General features: G+C 41.7%; 1 protein-coding gene across 3 annotated transcripts in view; it reads right to left on the minus strand.

Annotated features, from left to right (window-relative positions):
- Nucleotides 1–22,560, minus strand: part of MAP3K20 (mitogen-activated protein kinase kinase kinase 20) — a 323,212-nt gene that overhangs the window by 97,007 nt on the left and 203,645 nt on the right. For all 3 annotated transcript variants that reach the window (XM_063933447.1, XM_063933448.1, XM_063933449.1), the window contains exons 8-11: nucleotides 21,723–21,809; nucleotides 18,502–18,576; nucleotides 15,390–15,496; nucleotides 9,344–9,479 (exon numbers count right to left, since the gene is read on the minus strand). In XM_063933447.1, the coding sequence (XP_063789517.1) occupies nucleotides 9,344–9,479; nucleotides 15,390–15,496; nucleotides 18,502–18,576; nucleotides 21,723–21,809 (405 nt within the window). The remainder of the gene's footprint in view (nucleotides 1–9,343; nucleotides 9,480–15,389; nucleotides 15,497–18,501; nucleotides 18,577–21,722; nucleotides 21,810–22,560) is intronic.

A 22,560-nucleotide genomic window follows, 5' to 3' on the forward strand; every position in this document is an offset into this window, starting at 1 on the left:
AAAACCCTCACAAACAGCTTAAATCATAGAATTTGGGGGTCATTTTGATCCCATAGTATTATTAACCTCAATAACCATAATTTACACTCATTTTCAGACTATTCTGAACACCTCACACCTCACAATATTATTTTTAGTCCTAAAATTTGCACCAAGGTCGTTGGATGGCTAAGCTAAGCGACCCAAGTGGCCGACACAAACACCTGGCCCATCTAGGAGTGGCACTGCAGTGTCAGGCAGGATGGCACTTCAAAAAAATTGCCCCCAAACAGCACATGATGCAAAGAAAAAAAGAGGCGCACCAAGGTCGCTGTGTGACTAAGCTAAGCGACACAAGTGGCCGACACAAACACCTGGCCCATCTAGGAGTGGCACTGCAGTGTCAGGCAGGATGGCACTTCAAAAAAATTGTCCCCAAACAGCACATGTTGCAAAGAAAAAAAGAGGCGCACCAAGGTTGCTGTGTGACTAAGCTAAGCGACCCAAGTGGCCGACACAAACACCTGGCCCATCTAGGAGAGGCACTGCAGTGTCAGGCAGGATGTCACTTCAAAAAAATTGCCCCCAAACAGCACATGATGCAAAGAAAAAAAGAGGCTCACCAAGGTCGCTGTGTGACTAAGCTAAGCGACACAAGTGGCCGACACAAACACCTGGCCCATCTAGGAGTGGCACTGCAGTGTCAGGCAGGATGGCACTTCAAAAAAATTGTCCCTAAACAGCACATGTTGCAAAGAAAAAAAGAGGCGCACCAAGGTCGCTGTGTGACTAAGCTAAGCGACACAAGTGGCCGACACAAACACCTGGCCCATCTAGGAGTGGCACTGCAGTGTCAGGCAGGATGGCACTTCAAAAAAATTGTCCCCAAACAGCACATGATGCAAAGAAAAAAAAAGGCGCACCAAGGTCGCTGTGTGACTAAGCTAAGCGACACAAGTGGCCGACACAAACACCTGGCCCATCTAGGAGTGGCACTGCAGTGTCAGGCAGGATGGCACTTCAAAAAAATTGTCCCCAAACAGCACATGATGCAAAGAAAAAAAGAGGCGCACCAAGGTCGCTGTGTGACTAAGCTAAGCGACACAAGTGGCCGACACAAACACCTGGCCCATCTAGGAGTGGCACTGCAGTGTCAGGCAGCATGGCACTTCAAAAAAATTGTCCCCAAACAGCACATGATGCAAAGAAAAAAAGAGGTGCACCAAGGTCGCTGTGTGACTAAGCTAAGCGACACAAGTGACCGACACAAACACCTGGCCCATCTAGGAGTGGCACTGCAGTGTCAGGCAGGATGGCACTTCAAAAAAATTGTCCCCAAACAGCACATGATGCAAAGAAAAAAAGAGGCGCACCAAGGTCGCTGTGTGACTAAGCTAAGCGACACAAGTGGCCGACACAAACACCTGGCCCATCTAGGAGTGGCACTGCAGTGTCAGGCAGCATGGCACTTCAAAAAAATTGTCCCCAAACAGCACATGATGCAAAGAAAAAAAGAGGTGCACCAAGGTCGCTGTGTGACTAAGCTAAGCGACACAAGTGGCCGACACAAACACCTGGCCCATCTAGGAGTGGCACTGCAGTGTCAGGCAGGATGGCACTTCAAAAAAATTGTCCCCAAACAGCACATGATGCAAAGAAAAATGAAAGCAAAAAGAGGTGCAAGATGGAATTGTCCTTGGGCCCTCCCACCCACCCTTATGTTGTATAAACAGGACATGCACACTTTAACGAACCCATCATTTCAGCGACAGGGTCTGCCACACGACTGTGACTGAAATGACTGGTTGGTTTGGGCCCCCACCAAAAAAGAAGCAATCAATCTCTCCTTGCACAAACTGTCTCTACAGAGGCAAGATGTCCACCTCATCATCATCCTCCGATTCCTCACCCCTTTCACTGTGTACATCCCCCTCCTCACAGATTATTAATTCGTCCCCACTGGAATCCACCATCTCAGATCCCTGTGTACTTTCTGGAGGCAATTGCTGGTGAATGTCTCCACGGAGGAATTGATTTTAATTCATTTTGATGAACATCATCTTCTCCACATTTTCTGGAAGTAACCTCGTACGCCGATTGCTGACAAGGTGAGCGGCTGCACTAAACACTCTTTCGGAGTACACACTGGAGGGAGGGCAACTTAGGTAGAATAAAGCCAGTTTGTGCAAGGGCCTCCAAATTGCCTCTTTTTCCTACCAGTATACGTACGGACTGTCTGACGTGCCTACTTGGATGCGGTCACTCATATAATCCTCCACCATTCTTTCAATGGTGACAAAATCATATGCAATGACAGTAGACGACATGTCAGTAATCGTTGCCTGGTCCTTCAGTCCGGACCAGATGTCAGCACTCGCTCCAGACTGCCCTGCATCACTGTCAGCGGGCTCGGAATTCTTAGCCTTTTCCTCGCACCCCCAGTTGCGGGAGAATGTGAAGGAGGAGCTGTTGACGGGTCACGTTCCGCTTGACTTGACAATTTTCTCACCAGCAGGTCTTTGAACCTCTGCAGACTTGTGTCTGACGGAAAGAGAGATACAACGTAGGTTTTAAATCTAGGATCGAGCACGGTGGCCAAAATGTAGTGCTCTGATTTCAACAGATTGACCACCCGTGAATCCTGGTTAAGCGAATTAAGGGCTCCATCCACAAGTCCCACATGCCCAGCGGAATCGCTCTGTTTCAGCTCCTCCTTCAATGTCTCCAGCTTCTTCTGCAAAAGCCTGATGAGGGGAATGACCGGACTCAGGCTGGCAGTGTCTGAACTGACTTCACGTGTGGCAAGTTCAAAGGGTTGCAGAACCTTGCACAACGTTGAAATCATTCTCCACTGCGCTTGAGTCAGGTGCATTACCCCTCCTTTGCCTATATCGTGGGCAGATGTATAGACTTGAATGGCCTTTTGCTGCTCCTCCATCCTCTGAAGCATATAGAGGGTTGAATTCCACCTCGTTACCACCTCTTGCTTCAGATGATGGCAGGGCAGCTTCAGGAGTGTTTGCTGGTGCTCCAGTCTTCGGCACGCGGTGGGTGAATGCCGAAAGTGGCCCGCAATTCTTCGGGCCACCGACAGCATCTCTTGCACGCCCCTGTCGTTTTTTAAATAATTCTGCACCACCAAATTCAATGTATGTGCAAAACATGGGACGTGCTGGAATTTGCCCAGATGTAATGCACGCACAATATTGGTGGCGTTGTCCGATGTCACAAATCCCCAGGAGAGTCCAATTGGGGTAAGCCATTCTGCGATGATGTTCCTCAGTTTCCGTAAGAGGTTGTCAGCTGTGTGCCTCTTCTGGAAAGCGGTGATACAAAGCGTAGCCTGCCTAGGAACGAGTTGGCGTTTGCGAGATGCTGCTACTGGTGCCGCCGCTGCTGTTCTTGCTGCGGGAGGCAATACACCTACCCAGTGGGCTGTCACAGTCATATAGTCCTGAGTCTGCCCTGCTCCACTTGTCCACATGTCCGTGGTTAAGTGGACATTGGGTACAACTGCATTTTTTAGGACACTGGTGACTCTTTTTCTGACGTCTGTGTACATTTTCGGTATCGCCTGCCTAGAGAAATGGAACTTAGATGGTATTTGGTACCGGGGACACAGTACCTCAGATAAGTCGATAGTTGCCTCTGAATTAACGGTGGATACCGGAACCACGTTTCTCACCACCCAGGCTGACAAGACCTGAGTTATCCGCTTTGCAGCAGGATGACTGCTGTGATATTTCATCTTCCTCGCAAAGGACTGTTGGACAGTCAATTGCTTACTGGAAGTAGTACAAGTGGTCTTCCGACTTTCCCTCTGGGATGACGATCGACTCCCAGCAGCAACAACAGCAGCGCCAGCAGCAGTAGGCGTTACACTCAAGGATGCATCGGAGGAATCCCAGGCAGGAGAGGACTCGTCAGACTTGCCAGTGACATGGCCTGCAGGACTATTGGCTTTCCTGTGTAAGGTGGAAATTGACACTGAGGGAGTTGGTGGTGTGGTTTGCAGGAGCTTGGTTACAAGAGGAAGGGATTTAGTGGTCAGTGGACTGCTTCCGCTGTCATCCAAAGTTTTTGAACTTGTCACTGACTTTTGATGAATGCGGTCCAGGTGACGTATAAGGGAGGATGTTCCTAGGTGGTTAACGTCCTTACCCCTACTTATTACAGCTTGACAGAGGCAACACACGGCTTGACACCTGTTGTCCGCATTTGTGTTGAAATAATTCCACACCGAAGAGGTGATTTTTTTTGTATTTTGACCAGGCATGTCAATGGCCATATTCGTCCCACGGACAACAGGTGTCTCCCCGGGTGCCTGACTTAAACAAACCACCTCACCATCAGAATCCTCCTTGTCAATTTCCTCCCCAGCGCCAGCAACACCCATATCCTCATCCTGGTGTACTTCAACAGTGACATCTTCAATTTGACTATCAGGAACTGGACTGCGGGTGCTCCTTCCAGCACTTGCAGGGGGCGTGCAAATGGTGGAAGGCGCAAGCTCTTCCTGTCCAGTGTTGGGAAGGTCAGGCATCGCAACCGACACAATTGGACTCTCCTTGGGGATTTGTGATTTAGAAGAACGCACAGTTCTTTGCTGTGCTTTTGCCAGCTTAAGTCTTTTCATTTTTCTAGCGAGAGGATGAGTGCTTCCATCCTCATGTGAATCTGAACCACTAGCCATGAACATAGGCCAGGGCCTCAGCCGTTCCTTGCCACTCCGTGACGTAAATGGCATATTGGCAAGTTTACGCTTCTCATCAGACGCTTTCAATTTTGATTTTTGGGTCATTTTACTGAACTTTTGTTTTTTGGATTTTACATGCTCTCTACTATGACATTGGGCATCGGCCTTGGCAGACGACGTTGATGGCATTTCATCGTCTCGGCCATGACTAGTGGCAGCAGCTTCAGCACGAGGTGGAAGTGGATCTTGATCTTTCCCTATTTTAACCTCCACATTTTTGTTCTCCATTTTTTAATGTGTGGAATTATATGCCAGTATAAATAGCAATGGCCTACTACTATATATACTGCGCACAACTGAAATGCACCACAGGTATGGATGGATAGTATACTTGACGACACAGAGGTAGGTAGAGCAGTGGCCTTCCGTACCGTACTGCTATACTGGTGGTCACTGTCAGCAAACTGCAAAACTAAAATGCACCACAGGTATAGAATCTAGATGGATAGTATACTTGACGACACAGAGGTAGGTAGAGCAGTGGCCTTCCGCACCGTACTGCTATATACACTGGTGGTCACTGTCAGCAAAACTCTGCACTGTACTCCTCCTATATAATACTGCTGGTCCCCAGTCCCCACAATAAAGCAGTGTGAGCACAGATATATGCAGCACACTGAGCACAGATATGGAGTGTTTTTCAGGCAGACAATGTATACTGGTGGTCACTGGTCAGCAAAACTCTGCAATGTACTCCTCCTATATAATATACTGGTGGTCCCCAGTCCCCACAATAAAGCAGTGTGAGCACAGATATATACAGCACACTGAGCACAGATATGGAGTGTTTTTCAGGCAGACAACGTATACTGGTGGTCAATGGTCAGCAAAACTCTGCACTGTACTCCTCCTATATAATATACTGGTGGTCCCCAGTCCCCACAATAAAGCAGTGTGAGCACAGATATATGCAGCACACTGAGCACAGATATGGAGTGTTTTTCAGGCAGACAACGTATACTGGTGGTCACTGGTCAGCAAAACTCTGCACTGTACTCATCCTATATAATATACTGGTGGTCCCCAGTCCCCACAATAAAGCAGTGTGAGCACAGATATATGCAGCACACTGAGCACAGATATGGAGTGTGTTTCAGGCAGACAACGTATACTGGTTTTCACTGGTCAGCAAAACTCTGCACTGTACTCCTCCTATATAATATACTGGTGGTCCCCAGTCCCCACAATAAAGCAGTGTGAGCACAGATATATGCAGCACACTGAGCACAGATATGGAGTGTTTTTCAGGCAGACAACGTATACTGGTGGTCACTGTCAGCAAAACTCTGCACTGTACTCCTCCTATATAATATACTGGTGGTCCCCAGTCCCCACAATAAAGCAGTGTGAGCAGAGATATATGCAGCACACTGAGCACAGATACGGAGTGTTTTTCAGGCAGACAACGTATACTGGTGGTCACTGGTCAGCAAAACTCTGCACTGTACTCCTCCTATATAATACAGCTGCTCCCCAGTCCCCACAATTAAGCAGTGTGAGCACAGATATATGCAGCACACTGAGCACAGATATGGAGTGTTTTTCAGGCAGACAACGTATACTGGTGGTCACTGTCAGCAAAACTCTGCACTGTACTCCTCCCATAAAATACAGCTGCTCCCCAGTCCCCACAATTAAGCAATAAGCACAAATATTTTTGCATCAAGAATTCAAGATTAATAAACGGAGAGGACGCCAGCCACGTCCTCTCCCTAACATTTCCAATGCACGAGTGAAAATGGCGGCGACGCGCGGCTGCTTATATAGAATCCGAATCTCGCGAGAATCCGACAGCGGGATGATGACGTTCGGGCGCGCTCGGATTAACCGAGCCATACGGGAGAATCCGAGTATGCCTCGGACCTGTGTAAAATGGGTGAAGTTCGGGGGGGGTTCGGTTCAAGAGGAACCGAACCCGCTCATCACTACTTAATACTAATATTACACATATCAAGATCCATGACCTTTGATAATACAGCAACATTTGAAAGCACACACATTATATATATATATATAGAGAGAGAGAGATACAGAGAGAGATAGATAGATAGATAGATAGATAGATAGATAGATAGATAGATAGATAGATAGATAGATAGATAGATAGATAGATAATTACACTGGCAACATATGACATATGACTAGAGGTTTAGCTTCCATTATAATTAATCCATTTAGTTGATTTAGTAAATTTATATGGAATGCTCCTAAAAGATTGTTTATTGTGTTCTGCATATGATTTTGTGACATCTTGCAATATTATTTGCAGATTTGAAAAATAATAAATGTGGGAAACCCATTGGTTGCCACAGTATATGATGTGGTCAGTAAAAAGCTACGGAAAGTGAGCAGACACTTTGGGGTTTATTTAAGTGTTGGGTTGTTAAACCAGTGACTGAGCATTTCAATGCCAATTATTTAATAGGGCAATGATCTACTGTAACTAGCAAAACTTGGGTAGTAGAGCATTGCCCTTTTAAATATCAGGCATAAACACTCTCAGAAGTGTCTGGTTGTAAAGCCCTTAGTCATGACTGATCAGTGTGCAGCTAGTTGCATCTGAACTACTGTTATATTCTTCAGTGTTGAAGAAGCCGCTTTTAATATTGAAAAAATATAATATCCCTTCAAAAACATTATTTTCTACTAAAATAAAGTATAAATTGTAAGCAGCCCCTCTCCCAATTTTATGTGTTGTTGAGATAATCTTAGATGAAATTGTTTTGACATAACAAATATTATAAGATATTGTCAGACTTGCTTAAAATGAAAATATGATATATTATATACATACTGTATACCGTATAAATACATATAGAAAATATGTTCCACCAAAATACGTTATAAACAGCTAGAAATAAAAATGTAAAAAAAATAAATTGTAGATTTTATCAAAAGTAATGTAATTTCCTTGCATAAATATTTATTTCTGATATGGGCTACTACAGATTAAAAATAATGAAATAAAGTGTTATTTTAGATTTAGTGCAGTGGAGAATGAGAGTTTATTTAGCTTTATCTGAAATGTGTGTGTTATTTATTTAACTCTTTTACTAAAAATAATGTATAGTATGTGACTCAGGGATCCCTGCCTATCATACTGGGACACCGTGGCCAATATTGCCACCCCAGGGGTCCGAATCAAGTTAATCAGCCGGTCTTCCACAGCTCATGGGGGTCTGGGAGGGCTGCATCACTTATTAGCACTCCAGCATAGTCAACCTAGACCAGCATTGGACAGCCTACGGCTGTTGTCACTATAGCAGTGGGTACCACGATCCCTGTTATATTGGAGACAGACCATTTGTGTGCCTCATGTGCCCTGGATGGGCCATCAAGGTGTACTGGTACAAAACCAAGAAAACATAAGAAAAATCTAGGCACGTTAAAGAATACTGTCACGTTTAAAAAACAACAAAAAACAACAGATGTAACCTAGGTACTATTCAAACAATAAAGCACATTTATATACTTGTGTGTCTTAATGAATGCTTAATAAAGCCATGCAGAAACAAGCCATCATTGATGATACTATGGTGAGTACAATCCAAAGTGATAAAACACATGCATTTATTAGATAGTGATAAGTTCAGGTACATATGGGGACTAGCATATATAATTTCCTATACTGTATATGTCTTAAGTAAAGAGATCTGCATAACAATAAGTAATTTATCTGACCTGTTTGCTTTCTCATTAGTATTGTCACTCAGTAAAAGCACATGCTTAAAAAAGTTGCATTCCTGTCTGTCATATCACATAGCTTAAGCCTTATTGGTTGATCAGAGAGGGCATGATCGATGATTGGATGTCATATCCAATCATCTTCAGCCAGGATTTCCCCTTCAATAGTCTCCCCTAGTGTTAAATGAGTGATCAATGGAGTGTGAATGTGGAATCTACTCCAATCCCCACTTCTTATGGACCTCTTTTGTCCTTTATTGGTAAAGATTTCCAGAAGTAATGTGCTAAAAAGTAAACTCCCCCACTCCCACACTTATTCGATCTTTAATTGCACTCAGTAAGCTAATAATTTCTACCGCTGACCCCTCCCCTTATGTCGCCACTCCAGGCCAGGAAGAAGCTCAGAAAGCACTAAAGGGCCCCATACACTAGAGCGATTATGCCCGATTTCAGCCCAATTCGGGCATTTGGCCCGATATGTTGCATGAAATCGGGCATTTTTTAGGTGTCTCCGGTCCGATCCGATGCGCGTTCCCGTGAGCATCGGATCCTCCAGATTGAATATGCTGCACATTCAATCTGGTCCAACCTGGGGGCATGGCTGGGATCGCCAAGTATACATCGGATACAAAAGGACAGCATACGATGTATCTTGGGCGATCCTGCCCACCGGGAGGCTGCCGGGGTGATCGCCTGCGTTCGCCTCCGACATGCGGTCGGATAAGTGTATGGGGCCCTTAAGATAGAGCAGGAAGCAAAGGCTTGAGAGACACAGCACTTACTGCATTCCTCACTAGCCTAGTATTAATGTCTACGGCTGGCATGGCATACGTATACAAAATACAGTAGAGACGCAGATTTCCTATGCTTGTCTTCATTATACAAATTCCGCTAAAGGGAACATCAGGAATAAACTCTACTTACCGGTGTGTGCGACTGTTCTGTCAGCTTTTTCTCCCAGATTTTCAGACGCTTCTCTCGTTCTTTTAATTCCTGTTCCTTATAGCTCAAATCACGCTCCAGTTTTTTCAGCCTCTCCAGTGTTTCTTCAATTTCACATCTGTAAAGATGGAGTCGTATCAAAAAGATTTATTTTTAAACTTCAAATACTTTAAATAAATGGTAAAAGTATTTGCCTGGATTAATTTTTATGCAAACATTTGCGCCCCAATTTTGCGAATGATTAGTATTACCACATTGGTGCTATCTGTAAACTGTTATTTTTCAATCCATCAAATCCACTTAGAAAGTATTTGAAAGGGGGTTTATAAAAACAAGATATTTAAAAGAGGATTTTGTAATTTACAAATATAGCTCTTCTGCCTATAGTTGTATATTGTGGTTACAGCTCTTCTTAAGGGGATGGGAGCTGGTGAAAATCAATTCTTGTTGCCCATATATAAGTGGGCAATACATCTACGGTCCCAATTCCCCTGTTCTGCCGATCCAAATTGCAGATCGGCGGCATCAATTGATGGCATTTCATTGGGAAATCAAGGAAATTTAAAACGTTAAAATTCCTCGGCTCGACGATCCTGACCAATATTTGGTCGGAAACTGCGGATTCGGTTAAATCCAACACGTTGAAGTTCACCAATACCCGAGCCAACTGTTGGCAGAACAAGGAAGAGTGGCAATCTATCGTAGATGTATAGGCCCTTTAAAAGTTTATCTGGTTGGATGAGATTCAACTCCATTGACATATGCACTACAGCAACCTCAAAATGCTGTTTTACACGTATGACCTGTACTTCACTAGCATGTGGAACAAGTTGGGTTTTATGATGTTCACCTTCATAGTGTCTCATTAAAGAATTTGTTTGATTAACACTCTAACAGAAATCTAATTGTCTCAAGATTAGATACATTTTCTTCACCTTACTTCCTAAACAAAAAACTTTTTGCATACAATTGATTATTAAAGTACAACTCTGTTCCTGTCCATTCCACGTATATGTGTCCAGGTAGGAAAATGATCTGGTTTATGAATAGTATTTAAGATTAATAGGTAGGGATTCAGTATGTAACCCTTACGTGATAATAAATGAATGCTACAGAGGAATTAATCTTGTTTGTTAATATAATAGGTCATTTAAGTGGGACGAAGATATTTTATCTTATAGGACATCAAACACAAAACTACAGAGCTCACACAAAAAGGCCTAAGCGGCCTCTTTTTTTTTTTTTTACTCAAATTTAATATACCCTATATGGTATTAATCTAACACAAAACAATTTTAGGACACTTTTTTTTTAAATAAAAGTGGGACATGAGCACACACGGACCACATGGTAATACATTCATCACTACAACAAAGAAATAAAAAAACATCCTTAACAAAGCCCAATATTTTTCATTCCAGGCAAAGTAGAAATATAGATTGGGTTACCGCTAGGAATTAAAATATACCCCACTGGCAATCGGTAGGCGGCCAGCGAGGGGAATTGTTCCAGAAATAAGGATCTAAGCAACCTGATCAAATAAGAAAGAGATGGAATTTTTATACAAAGATTTTTATATCTGACGCTTCAATTCTACATACTGTTCTTTTGACCTTTTTACAAGCTCAGAGCAAGCCTACTTTTTTGGCAAATGTCTCTCCGCTGTCAACATTACAAAACCAGACAGATGACCACCTATCACTTAAGAAAGATTTGCTACAGGAACACAGAACAGCAGAAAGGTTTGATCTTGCCAAAGTAAAAGCTGAGACGGTGGTGAATCCTCATTAAATAATACTTACACAAAGCAAGGTAAAAATATAAAGAAACCACCCACCTCGCCCTTTTTTACGGCAAAAAAACCCAACAAAATTTGCTTCCGATAATGCATTAAAAATATCTGTTACTAATTGGAGCTACGTTACTGTTTCTTACAAAGCTTTGCGTAAAAGGGCACAGAATTATCGGGGTGTTTTTGTGTGTATCTGTCAGTTAATGGAATTACGGGGTGACGGTTGTAAGGGCAATGCAGCATGAACAGCTATAAATGCCCCAATTTGATTATAACATTAATCTTCAATCAGCTTTTCAAGCAACTGGACCAATGGCGAAAGTATGCTATTTCTGAAATCCCTTAATCACTAACCTCAACAGGAGATTGATCTTCATTGCTAAAACCACTATGGACTATTTATAAGAGAACCAATATCATTCATATCAGTACATAGATGAAAATATTCATTTTACACAAAGACCTAAGGGGAGGTTTATCAAGCAATGTAAAGATTGGAGAAGTGGACAAGTTGCCCATAGCAACCAATCTGCATCTACCTACCATTCTATAGATGGTACTTGATAAATGCTACCTCAGAGCAACAATGTGGCAGATTATGTTAATGAAGAACAGCTGACATCTTTATCTAAATTCTCTCAGGTAGACTGCACATCTCAGAGATAAAAAGTCATATTCACAAAATCAGATAAAAGGTTTTCCTGTTCTAATGAAACAAAATAAAAACAATTGGTGGAATTTACATGTATATTCTAGATATTCCTGTCTAGATATTCTATGATTATTACCAGTTTTAACATCTTAGGGGTCTATGTCTTTACCTTGGAGAGGTAAAGTGGACGGAGATAAAGTACTAGCCAATCAGCTCCTAACGCCACGTTACAGGTTATGGGGCATGTATTAAGCCTGGAGAAGTGATAAAGCAGTGATAAGTGCAAGGTGATAACGCACCAGCCAATCAGCTCCTGTCATTTTTCAAACCTGTAAAGATTCACTAGTGTGCTCTCACCTTATCACTGCTTTATCACTTCTCTAGGCTTAATACATCTGTCCCTGTGTTTGAAAAATTACAGTTACGAGCTGGTTGGTTGGTTGGTTGGTATCTGGATTTCAGTATCATCTGTACGCAGATGATGCGCAAATCTACCTATCCTCCCCACATTTGTCTCTATCTGTATTGGTCCGTGTCACTGAATGCCTCTCTGCTGTTTCATCTTGGATGTCATCTCGACACCTCAAACTTAATATTTCCAAAACAGAGTTAATAGCAGTTACCAACCTGATATCTCTATCACTGCTGAGAACTCAACAATCAATCCTACCCCACAAGCTCGCTGCCTAGATGTCATCCTTGACTCTGAACTGTCCTTTTCCCCCCCACATTCAATCTGTCTCAAAATCATGTTACATGCATCTAAAAAACATATCCAAAATACGACCATATCTTACAAAAGACACAGAAAAAACTCTAATCCATGCACTCATTATGTCCGGCATTGATTACTGCAATAGTCTTCTTACTGGTCTTACCAAAAAGAGACTCTCACGACTACAATCCATTCTGAATGCAGCTGCGAGGCTAAACTTACTCGCTCTACGTTTATCGTCAGCAGATCCACTCTGTCAGTCCCTCCATTGGTTACCGGTATTCTACCGTATTCAATATAAAATACTTTACTCACACACAAGGCCATTAACCAAACTACATCTATGTACATCTCTTCACTTACATCAAAAAATATCTCAACCGACGCTGCGCTTTTCACAAGATCTATGTTTATTATCCACACTCATTACTCGCTCCCACGCACGACTACAGGACTTTCTTTGGGCTGCACCCACTCTGTGGAATGCCCTACCACGCACAAGACTCTGCTCTAATCTCCAAACCTTCAAGCGTTCACTTAAAAGTCACCTATTCAGACAATCAAATTCCAGAATCGCATAACCTTTCCAATCCACTAAACAGCCCGCACATATCCTCACATATTTTCTTTTCCTTCACTTTCCCTTCCTCCTGACCCTGGGTCATCATTGCTGTGATGTGTTATCATGCAGCCCAATGAAAACCTTTGCAATCTGGTTGACAACTATGCAATAGATAGCACCTATCCTTGTGCATCAATGCCTATTTCAGTATACATTAGATTGTAAGCTTGTGAGCAGGGCCTTCCTACCTCTATGTCTGTCTGTTATTACCCAGTTTTGTTTTATCATTGTGTCTAATTGTAAAGCACAATGGAATCTGCTGCGCTATATAAGAATCTGTTAATAAATAAATCTCCATTCTCTTCATCACTCTCCAAGGGGATAAGTTGAAAGCCGGAACGGTCTGGATTCCGGAACGCCAGACTGGACCAGCTACCATCTAATGGGCCCTACACACTGGTAGATCTCACTGCACGATGTGAACATTCTCGTTCATTAATGAACGAGAACTCGTTCATATCGTGCAGTGTGTAGGCACCAACGATTAACGATGCGCGGCCCTCTAACCCTTGGTTGCTGCTGCTGCGCTGCTTGAGTGTCATGACCGCTGATGCAGCAATGTTTATAAACCATGTCCTTGTATATCGTACATTGTCTTGTACTGTAAGTCCCGGTTATCATGTTTTGCTAATTTGTTTATGTACTTTGTATGGCGCTGCTGAACCCTTGTAGCGCCATTAAAAAAAAATGTTTTAATCATCATTATTAATAATAATAATATATATAATTTTTTCATATATTTTATTGTTATTGCCAGAGTGAAATAACATATACAGTATAGAGCAAAAAAATCTGCAGCAAAGCAAATGTTTTTAAAAAGGCTTTTTGTACAGTACATTACAGGAATAATAATTTAGTATGTGAATCATTTATTATAGTAAATCAGATTTAGATTCTTATTTTTATAAACAAAACACACTATAGTGCAACACATGAAGTTTCATTCCTCAACAGTAGATGGCATGAGAAATGACAATTACCATTTGCAGCACTAACAAGTGGATCCTACGCGTTTACAGCTGATTCAGAATGGGATTCAGGCCAACTTGAAACCATGCTATTTATACTCCCATAATGTGAACTGGCTGCAGACGTGTAGTCACTTTTTCCATTGACACTGCGGCAGTTTCACGCTACTGACTTGAGTTGCTATTGAACAGGATTGCAGCTTAGTTGTGTGTACTTTCTGCTGTCTGTCAGTCACAGGATCCGTGCTGTAAGCCGCACAGTTTCTGATTGTTCTGCTTGCATTTTGCTGAAAGCTTGAAATATTTTTATATCTCTGTAACAGTTTTCCCTGGACAAACTCCATAGTTTCTTAATATAGCTTGCAGTGGGAAACTTGTGGTACCAATCCCCCTGGCGATATACAGTGGTTTGCAATGTCCCTTCCCAAATGCTAAAAGGAGCAGATGGCTCCAGATTACAAGCACTGGCGGTGGGAGACAAAGTTTCCTGCATTAACTGGGAAAGCAGACTATAAAATAAGATTGAGACTTTGATAACCAAGTCCAGCTACTTTTATGGTGCTAAAACGCTTGTGTTTGCTTCAGCAGCAGGTAGGCTGGGAGGTGTAGTTCATTAAAGTTTTCCCGTTTCAGTGAAGGCAGCATAGACTGAACAAAGGTGGTCATTCCGAGTTGCTCGCTAGCTGCATTTGTTCGCTGTGCAGCGATGAGGCAAAAAAACGGCACTTCTGCGCATGCGTATACGGCGCAATGCGCACGCGCAAAGTACTATTACAACGAATGATGTAGTTTTACACAAGGTCTAACAAAGCTTTTCAGTCGCACTGCTGGCCGCAGAGTGATTGACATGAAGTGGGCGTTTCTGGGTATCAACTGACCGTTTTCAGGGAGTGTTCGAAAAAACACAGGCGTGCCAGGAAAAATGCAGGCGTGGCTGGGCAAACGCAGGGCGTATTTGTGACGTCAAAACAGGAACTGAACAGTCTGAAGTCATCGCAAGCGCTGAGTAGGTATTGAGCTACTCTAAAACTGCACAAATTTTTTTTGCCACCGCTCTGCGATCCTTTCGTTCGCACTTCTGCTAAGCTAAAATACACTCCCAGTGGGAGGCGGCATAGCGTGTGCATGGCTGCTAAAAACTGCTAGCGAGCGAACAACTCGGAATGACCACCAAATACTCTTAAGAAACTAACATATTGTATGTACAGGTTGCACAGTCCTGTAAACCGCAGCAGTCAATTCTATTTTTTTTTATTTTTTGCACAATCATCATACTTACCGCCACTCTGCTTTATTATGCAGAAACGAATTGCATTGGTCTGGCAGCTTGCTGTCATTTGACATAGACTCCAAGTTTGAAATGATCTGTTTGAACGACGGCCTTTTCTGAAGAACACATAAAAAGTACATTAAATACACAAACATTGTAGAACTACATGATAAACTCCTAAAATAAACCTAATAACTCCTAACTGTAACTTGGAAATGTTAAAATATTTGTTTAGTCCTACCATAAGGGATAAATAACTACCGTATATCTGGGTAATTATTTTGTATACTAATGTACATGCTGTTATAAAAGCAAAAAAATTATAATTAGGTTCAAACAATACGTTACAGTTTCAAGGATCTAAAACTAGTTTCATTTACGCAATACTGAAAAATAAATAATGTATTGTTTCAATACAGATGTGTCCTCTTCCATCCTTGATGCAGTCACGCTAAACAGCCCTAGAAGTCGCACCATGCCGTGACGGCACTCTGTAGCACAGCACGACTTTTTTTAAAATTTGTTTCCGCTGAGATGCGTCTTAGACGCACAGTAATGTAATAGGACGCACAAGCAGCTTCTGCTAATCAAAGTAATGGGGGTCATTCCGAGTTGTTCGCTAGCTGCTTTCGGTCGCAGCGCAGTGATCAGGCAAAAAGTTGGCACTTCTGCACATGCGGCAGAATGTGCACGCGCGTCGTACTATTACAAAGAACGATGTAGTTTCACACAAGATCTAGCGATGCTTTTCAGTCGCACTGCTGTCCGCAGAGTGATTGACAGGAAGAGGGGGTTTATGGGTGTCAACTGACCGTTTTCGGGGAGTGTGCGGAAAAACGCAGGCGTGCCAGATAAAAACGCAGGCGTGGCTGGGGAAACGGAGGCGTGGCTGGCCGAACGCAGGGCGTGTTCGTGACGTCAAAACAGGAACTAAATAGTCTGCAGTGATCGCAAGCTAGGAGTAGGTCTGGAGCTACTCTGAAGCTGCACAAAATTATTTTGTAGCCGCTCTGCGATCCTTTCGTTTGCACTTCTGCTAAGCTAAAATACACTTCCAGAGGGCGGCGTCTTAGCGTTTGCACGGCTGCTAAAAGCAGCTAGCAAGCGAACAACTCGGAATGAGGGCCAATATGCGGCATACCTACATTTTGTGTAAAATTTCGGCTCTATCTGCATCCGAAATGTCACGTTAGTGTTTTCATTGAAAACACTGTAGCATAGCATGTTGTATGCAAATACAGTCGCACTCACACACAGAATATAGGCATGCTGCATATCATTTTAATCAGCAGAAGCTGCTTGTGCGTCCTATTACATTACTGTGCATCTAAGACGCATTTTCGTGGAAAAAAAACACTTGGCACCACCGAGTCACACAACACTCACGAGTTATGTGTAATGCGACTTGTAGCGCACGGAGGAAAGATGTAAGAGGACACATCTGTATATTGTTTTGCTTTCAAATGCAAAAGTGATGTTTATATGTATAATCTTCTGTAAATGTTATTTGTATAAAGAGTGAATTCTAACATCATCGATTATAAAGAGTAATGAGTGAGTTCTGAAGTCACAACTACAGTCTTTATTAAGGAACCAAGTTAAATAAATAACTCAACCCAATGAAACTTTGTATGTATATTAGAAGTCACCTTGTAGATGCATAACCTGTACTTTATGGTCATGGTGCTCCTTAGTGAATACATTGATGTCATTTACAGTAAGGGTTACAGTCTCCCATATTTGGCATTATTCAATGCAGACGTTGGAAGGTTTCCATTTTAATGCACTACATCAAATATTTCCTGATAACAATTGTCTCACATTGGTTGTGGTATGTGTGGTTATAGTTATACTATCCCTCATTATCTTTGCTTCAGTTGGAAAGGCCAATGTGTTACCAGTGCCCATGTTTAATTGGTAAGCAGTTAGCTTATCGACGGGCGGGAACTCAGTGGCCGATATACTGACGCCGGGTTCCCGAAGAAGGACGCTATTCCGCCTACCTACAGAGGCCGAACGGGATGCCGGCGTCACAATACAGATAGCCGGCATCCCGAACATCCAGCCAGCGGGTCGCACTGGCCTCCTTCTGCGAGGGGGGGGGCTTAGGTGTAGGCAAAAGAAGAGCGGTTAGGGGGAAGCGCAAGCAACGTTAGGGTTAGGGACCGAGGAGGGAGGATTAGGGTTAAGCATCAAGCGCGGATGGTTAGGTTTAGGCAGCATGGAAGGGAGGGTTAGGCACCAAGCAGGGAGGGTTCAGGTTAGGCAGCTACAAGGGAGGGTTAGGGTAGGGTAAAGATGAGAATTAGGGGGCTTATTGGGGGGCTGTTGGGATTATGATGGACGGGATACCAGTGTCGGTACACTGACCGCTGGCATCCCATCCACCGGTCATTCATACTGATCTCTTTTAACTAATGAAAACTCTTGGGTCAGTGCTCTGTACTGCATTAGCCATTGTACAATTTGAGACTTCTGTTTATCTGGCGAGATACAATATACATTACATATATATATATATATATATATATATATATATACACACATTTATATACATAATTAGAAAACAAAGTACAGGTAATGATATCTTGATACACAAGTTTGAATGCATAGATGTGAATAAGCACATAGGTCAAGGAATGAACACTAGCACTGGAGACTGGTCCACTAATAAATGTATCTGTGTATTTATGTTTGGCCCACATGATAAAACATCACTTCTTTTAATCTGTGTGTATACATTTGAGATCAGATTCTATATTATATTACACCATGCCTAATGAGGAGAGCTAAGAAGTCTTGAATGCTACAGCCAATAAACAGTATCATTATGATGTACTTTCTCCCATGCACACATAAAGCAATGATGTTTAGGAGTCATATAGATATACCAGACGGTAACAATACTACGGATGATAAAAGTGAGTGGTAGATACAACATAGAAAACATTTTAGAAAGCTGGATGGAGAAGTGGAGGCTTTGTAGCACAGAATACAGGATCCCGGAACGTGTGCACAGCTCTGAATTCACACATCTGAAGATGCAAAAGAAGGAAGAAACAGTGGGATTTGATTGAAATCTCGTGATACCAAGGAACAGAAGGGTAGCACACGGACATACCTTTGAATCAGAAACCCAGCATTGCTGCATCAGCTCTGCAAAACTTCTTGGGCAGGAGCTGGGAATGGTCAACCTCTGAAAACACAAGAGTTACAGGGGCTTAGTCACCTGCTTGGTTATATAAGTAGCCAATATAGCACAGTTCAGTTCAATGGCTAAAGAAACATAAGGTGATATATATGAATATTTCATTGGTGTGCGCCGAATTTGCGATGTTCATTTATACACTAGTTTTCTACATGTAAGCTAGCATGGCTGTGGGTTTGTTTGTTTGTTTGTTTGTTTGAGAATCAAACAACATCAAAACCTCCGCTTAGAGGTTGGAACACGCGGACCATACGGCAGGCAGATTAATAACTTGCACTCAGCTACAGAGCAAATGCAAAGAGTGGCAAGTTCTACCAATTTATAGGAACTTTTACATATATATACTTAGCAGTCCTTTAAAAATATTTTTTGTCCCCGCTGTTATTAAACACCTATTATGACATAACTGACTATATTTTCCTTATTACCGGTACACCATTTAGAGGTCCATTTACTGAGCCATGGGGGGAGATAAAGTACCAATCAACCAGCGCCTGTCATTTTTCAAACACAGCCTACAACATGGCAGTTAGGAGCTGATTGGCTGGTACTTTATCGCCATCCACTTTATCTCCTAGACTTAATGAATAGACCCCTTAGTCTGATCAGCTGTAGGTACAATGGCCCAAATGTATTAAGTGGTGACGGATAAGGAGTGATAAATGACCAGCCAACCAGCTTCCTAACTGCCATGTCACAGGCTGTGTTTGAAAAATGACAGTTAGGAAGCTGGTTGGCTGGTCATTTATCACTCCTTATCCGTCACCTCTTTATCTCTTGTTAAGGCTTCATGCATTTGGGCCTATATGCTTGTAGGTATCAGCAGTTGAGACTGCAGCACAGTTCAAAATCCAAATAGGGGAGCCACACCAACTGCCAGTGACTCCCAGGGGCAATGTACAGCAGCATTTGGAATAGCAGTTGGTGTGCCCCCTATTTGAATTTTGGACTGTGCTGCAGCCCCACCTCTGGTGCCGCTTTTGGTTATCAGTCATTCTATGCCGTTACCCAACCAGACCTAGTGCAATTTTTCACCACACCAGGTGTGTGGCCTAATTGGTCATAGATGCAGCTTGTTAGGTTGGATTAATAGCCACGCCTATAGGTGCAACCATTGTAGATGCACAGATAGGACTCATAGAAAGGTATGTAAAGGACACATGGCATTAGGTACAAAGGCAAATGCAGCCAATACTGACATATAGCATATTGAAATTAATATGATTCTGCCAATTATTAACATCTATTCTTGCTCTTTACGCTTTATAAATTGCTATTTTTTGAAAATGAATACAAGCAAGAAAACAGATAAAGAAAAAAAAGCACGTTATTTTAGAATTGAGGAAACATGACATGCTGGGGAGTATAGTCCTCCATGCTCCGCCGATACTGCACAACACGTGACACGCTTAGATTCACGGGCTCTGCAGCAGTGTGGAAACTATTTTCAAACGTTGCCAAGTACAGTACGTTTATGTGAAAGTCCTGGCTCTAAATAGGGTGGGAACATGAATTTCCTTAATAAAGGTCTCGCTGTTTTGCTGTCCACTGAGGGTTCAAGCCCTGATTGAATACTTGTGAAAGAGGCATTGAGTGATACGTTCTAATGAAGTTATTTTTCTGTATTGGACTATATAATACAAGCCACAAAGGTGGACGATGGTGGAAAGATCTAGGTTTAGTTTGGGAATAAATGAAAGCTTTAGCTTGTAGCACGGTAAAATATGTAAATGTGATGCAAATAGCAAAGGTTTCTCTTTCTTATTTTGTCCTAAGGCCGAAGATCATGTGAAGAGAGCGGAACAACCGTCAGCATCTATACATAATAGTCAATGACATGGTATTATAAAAAGACCAGTGTCTAGTATAAAATAAAATAGCAGAAAATATCTGGAAACTCTGTACTCTGACATTTTCAGGTAGGCACCATGTCACAAAGGCTAATACCTGGTTCTACTGACGGTAATAGTTCATATAGGACATCATCAATCAGACGACTCCACAAAAGAGCTGTGTTTCTAGTAGGCAAATATTCCAATAAAACTGTATATTATTTACTGCTGATGCATGAAACTCTTTAATAGATTAGAAAACAACTAAAAACTGCAAATAATAATATTAATAAAAAAAACAAAAAAACATACGCAATTTAACTAGTATAAACAAAGTTCTTTGGTATTCCGACCACACAATGATTTGGAAGCAATAAAGATTTCAAACTTGGAACATACAGAGTTCTATACAGTCATAGGTCCATAATGGCGGCTGAAGTCTCACATTTAAATGGCCATTAAGGGGGAATAAACGCATTTATTTTTGTTCATAAAAGAAGAGTTAAAAAAAACCCGCCACTACTATTTTAAAACAGGAATTAAAAAAAAAAAGACAGCACGGCGATTTGACAACAAATATTGTGCACTGCAATATCCTTGCAACAGAGACATGTAAGGAATGTTAAAAGGCAGCGCTTCAGAGCCCTAGTCCTAGTACAGGAAGTGTTTACACCACTAAAGACTTTATTCAATGGAAATGCTTTGTGGAGGAGTCTTGCCGTTCAGCCGCAGCCTTGCCAATACATCTTATGAACATACCTTTAATGTGGAGTTGAACATCCTGCGGGAGGCTAAACTGTAATTTTCTTATTTTTTTTCTCTTCTTTTATTTTTGAAACTCTCATCTAAGTGACAGCTTCTTGTAGTAAAAACGTCTCCTGCTGGGAGAGTTAAGTTGAAGTAGCTGAAGGTCTCTCACTGAAATATCAACTCCTGGCCAGTAAAAAGATGCCCAAAATCGCGGGAGACGGAGTTAAACTGGTCCCCTACCTTGGACGCAATGGCTCCTTTTATCACGAAGAACAAACCCCCAGGTTACCCTATTGAGACTGAGAAACTAGTACAGTAGCTCTAAAATTTTTGATCTACAGTATCACGATGTGAAGCCGCAACAATTAGATGTAAAGGGTCCATTCATGAGGAATCACATTACTTTGACCCTTTGTGTTAGCTCCTACTGGTAATCTTTCCATAAGCGTTGAACTTACTTTCAATTCGAAGAAGATGAAAAAGTCTTTTGCAAACCCCCAATACTGTTTTCATATCTATCAACTGCATCTGAGCATAGGAAAGTAGCCTTACCTCGTTTTTTTCTACCACGAGCCAAGCCACTTGCAGTCCTTCCAAGCCTTTAAATGGAACCTCTCTTGTTAACATTTCCCACAAAACCTAAAAAGAGTACAAACATAATTCACCAAATGTAAAACAAACATTTTTATGGTCAGTATAAATATGTTGTAACATCCCCAGACATACATATTTTTGCCGTAAAAAATGATATAAGGCTAAGCTTAAAATTCTGCCCCACAACAATTTTAGCTTACTGCATATTCAATGAACTAACTTGTTTTGTGCAATTAAATATCAATTTGTATAAAAAGAAAAACGTTTAGACATCAGGGAAATTATGAGTCACCATGTAACTTAGACAACAAATACTTTAGTAATTCTCTGAACATTTTTAAACCATGTATAAGAAATAATAAAATAGCTTCCAGGAAGCAAATATAATTAACTGTTTTTTTGTTTGTGTGTTTGTTTGTTTGTTTATTTATTTCTAAAAGGTCAGTAAATCAACAATAAACAATAAAAAAATATAAATAAATAAAAATCTATTAATTTGGTAAATAAGGACATTTTAGTATTCTGGACAACATAAAATTCAAAAACAAAAAACTAGAACAAACAACTAACTATAGTTAGTAGCAGTTTTAATGTTTTGGCCTCACACAGCGTCAGAACTTAAGTTTAGTCATTTATCAATATAGGAAATTCAAATTAAAATCCATAAAGTTAGGAAGTCACTTAAAAAAATGTTTTGTGATCCATCAATGACTTACAAATGTTTGCCAATATCTTCTACACTCAATAAAATAGTAAGCCTTAACTAAAAATAAAACAGAAAGCTCTGCGGGAACAT

Source organism: Pseudophryne corroboree, chromosome 7 (assembly GCF_028390025.1).
Source record: "Pseudophryne corroboree isolate aPseCor3 chromosome 7, aPseCor3.hap2, whole genome shotgun sequence".
In the NCBI taxonomy this organism is placed as follows: Eukaryota; Metazoa; Chordata; class Amphibia; order Anura; family Myobatrachidae; genus Pseudophryne; species Pseudophryne corroboree.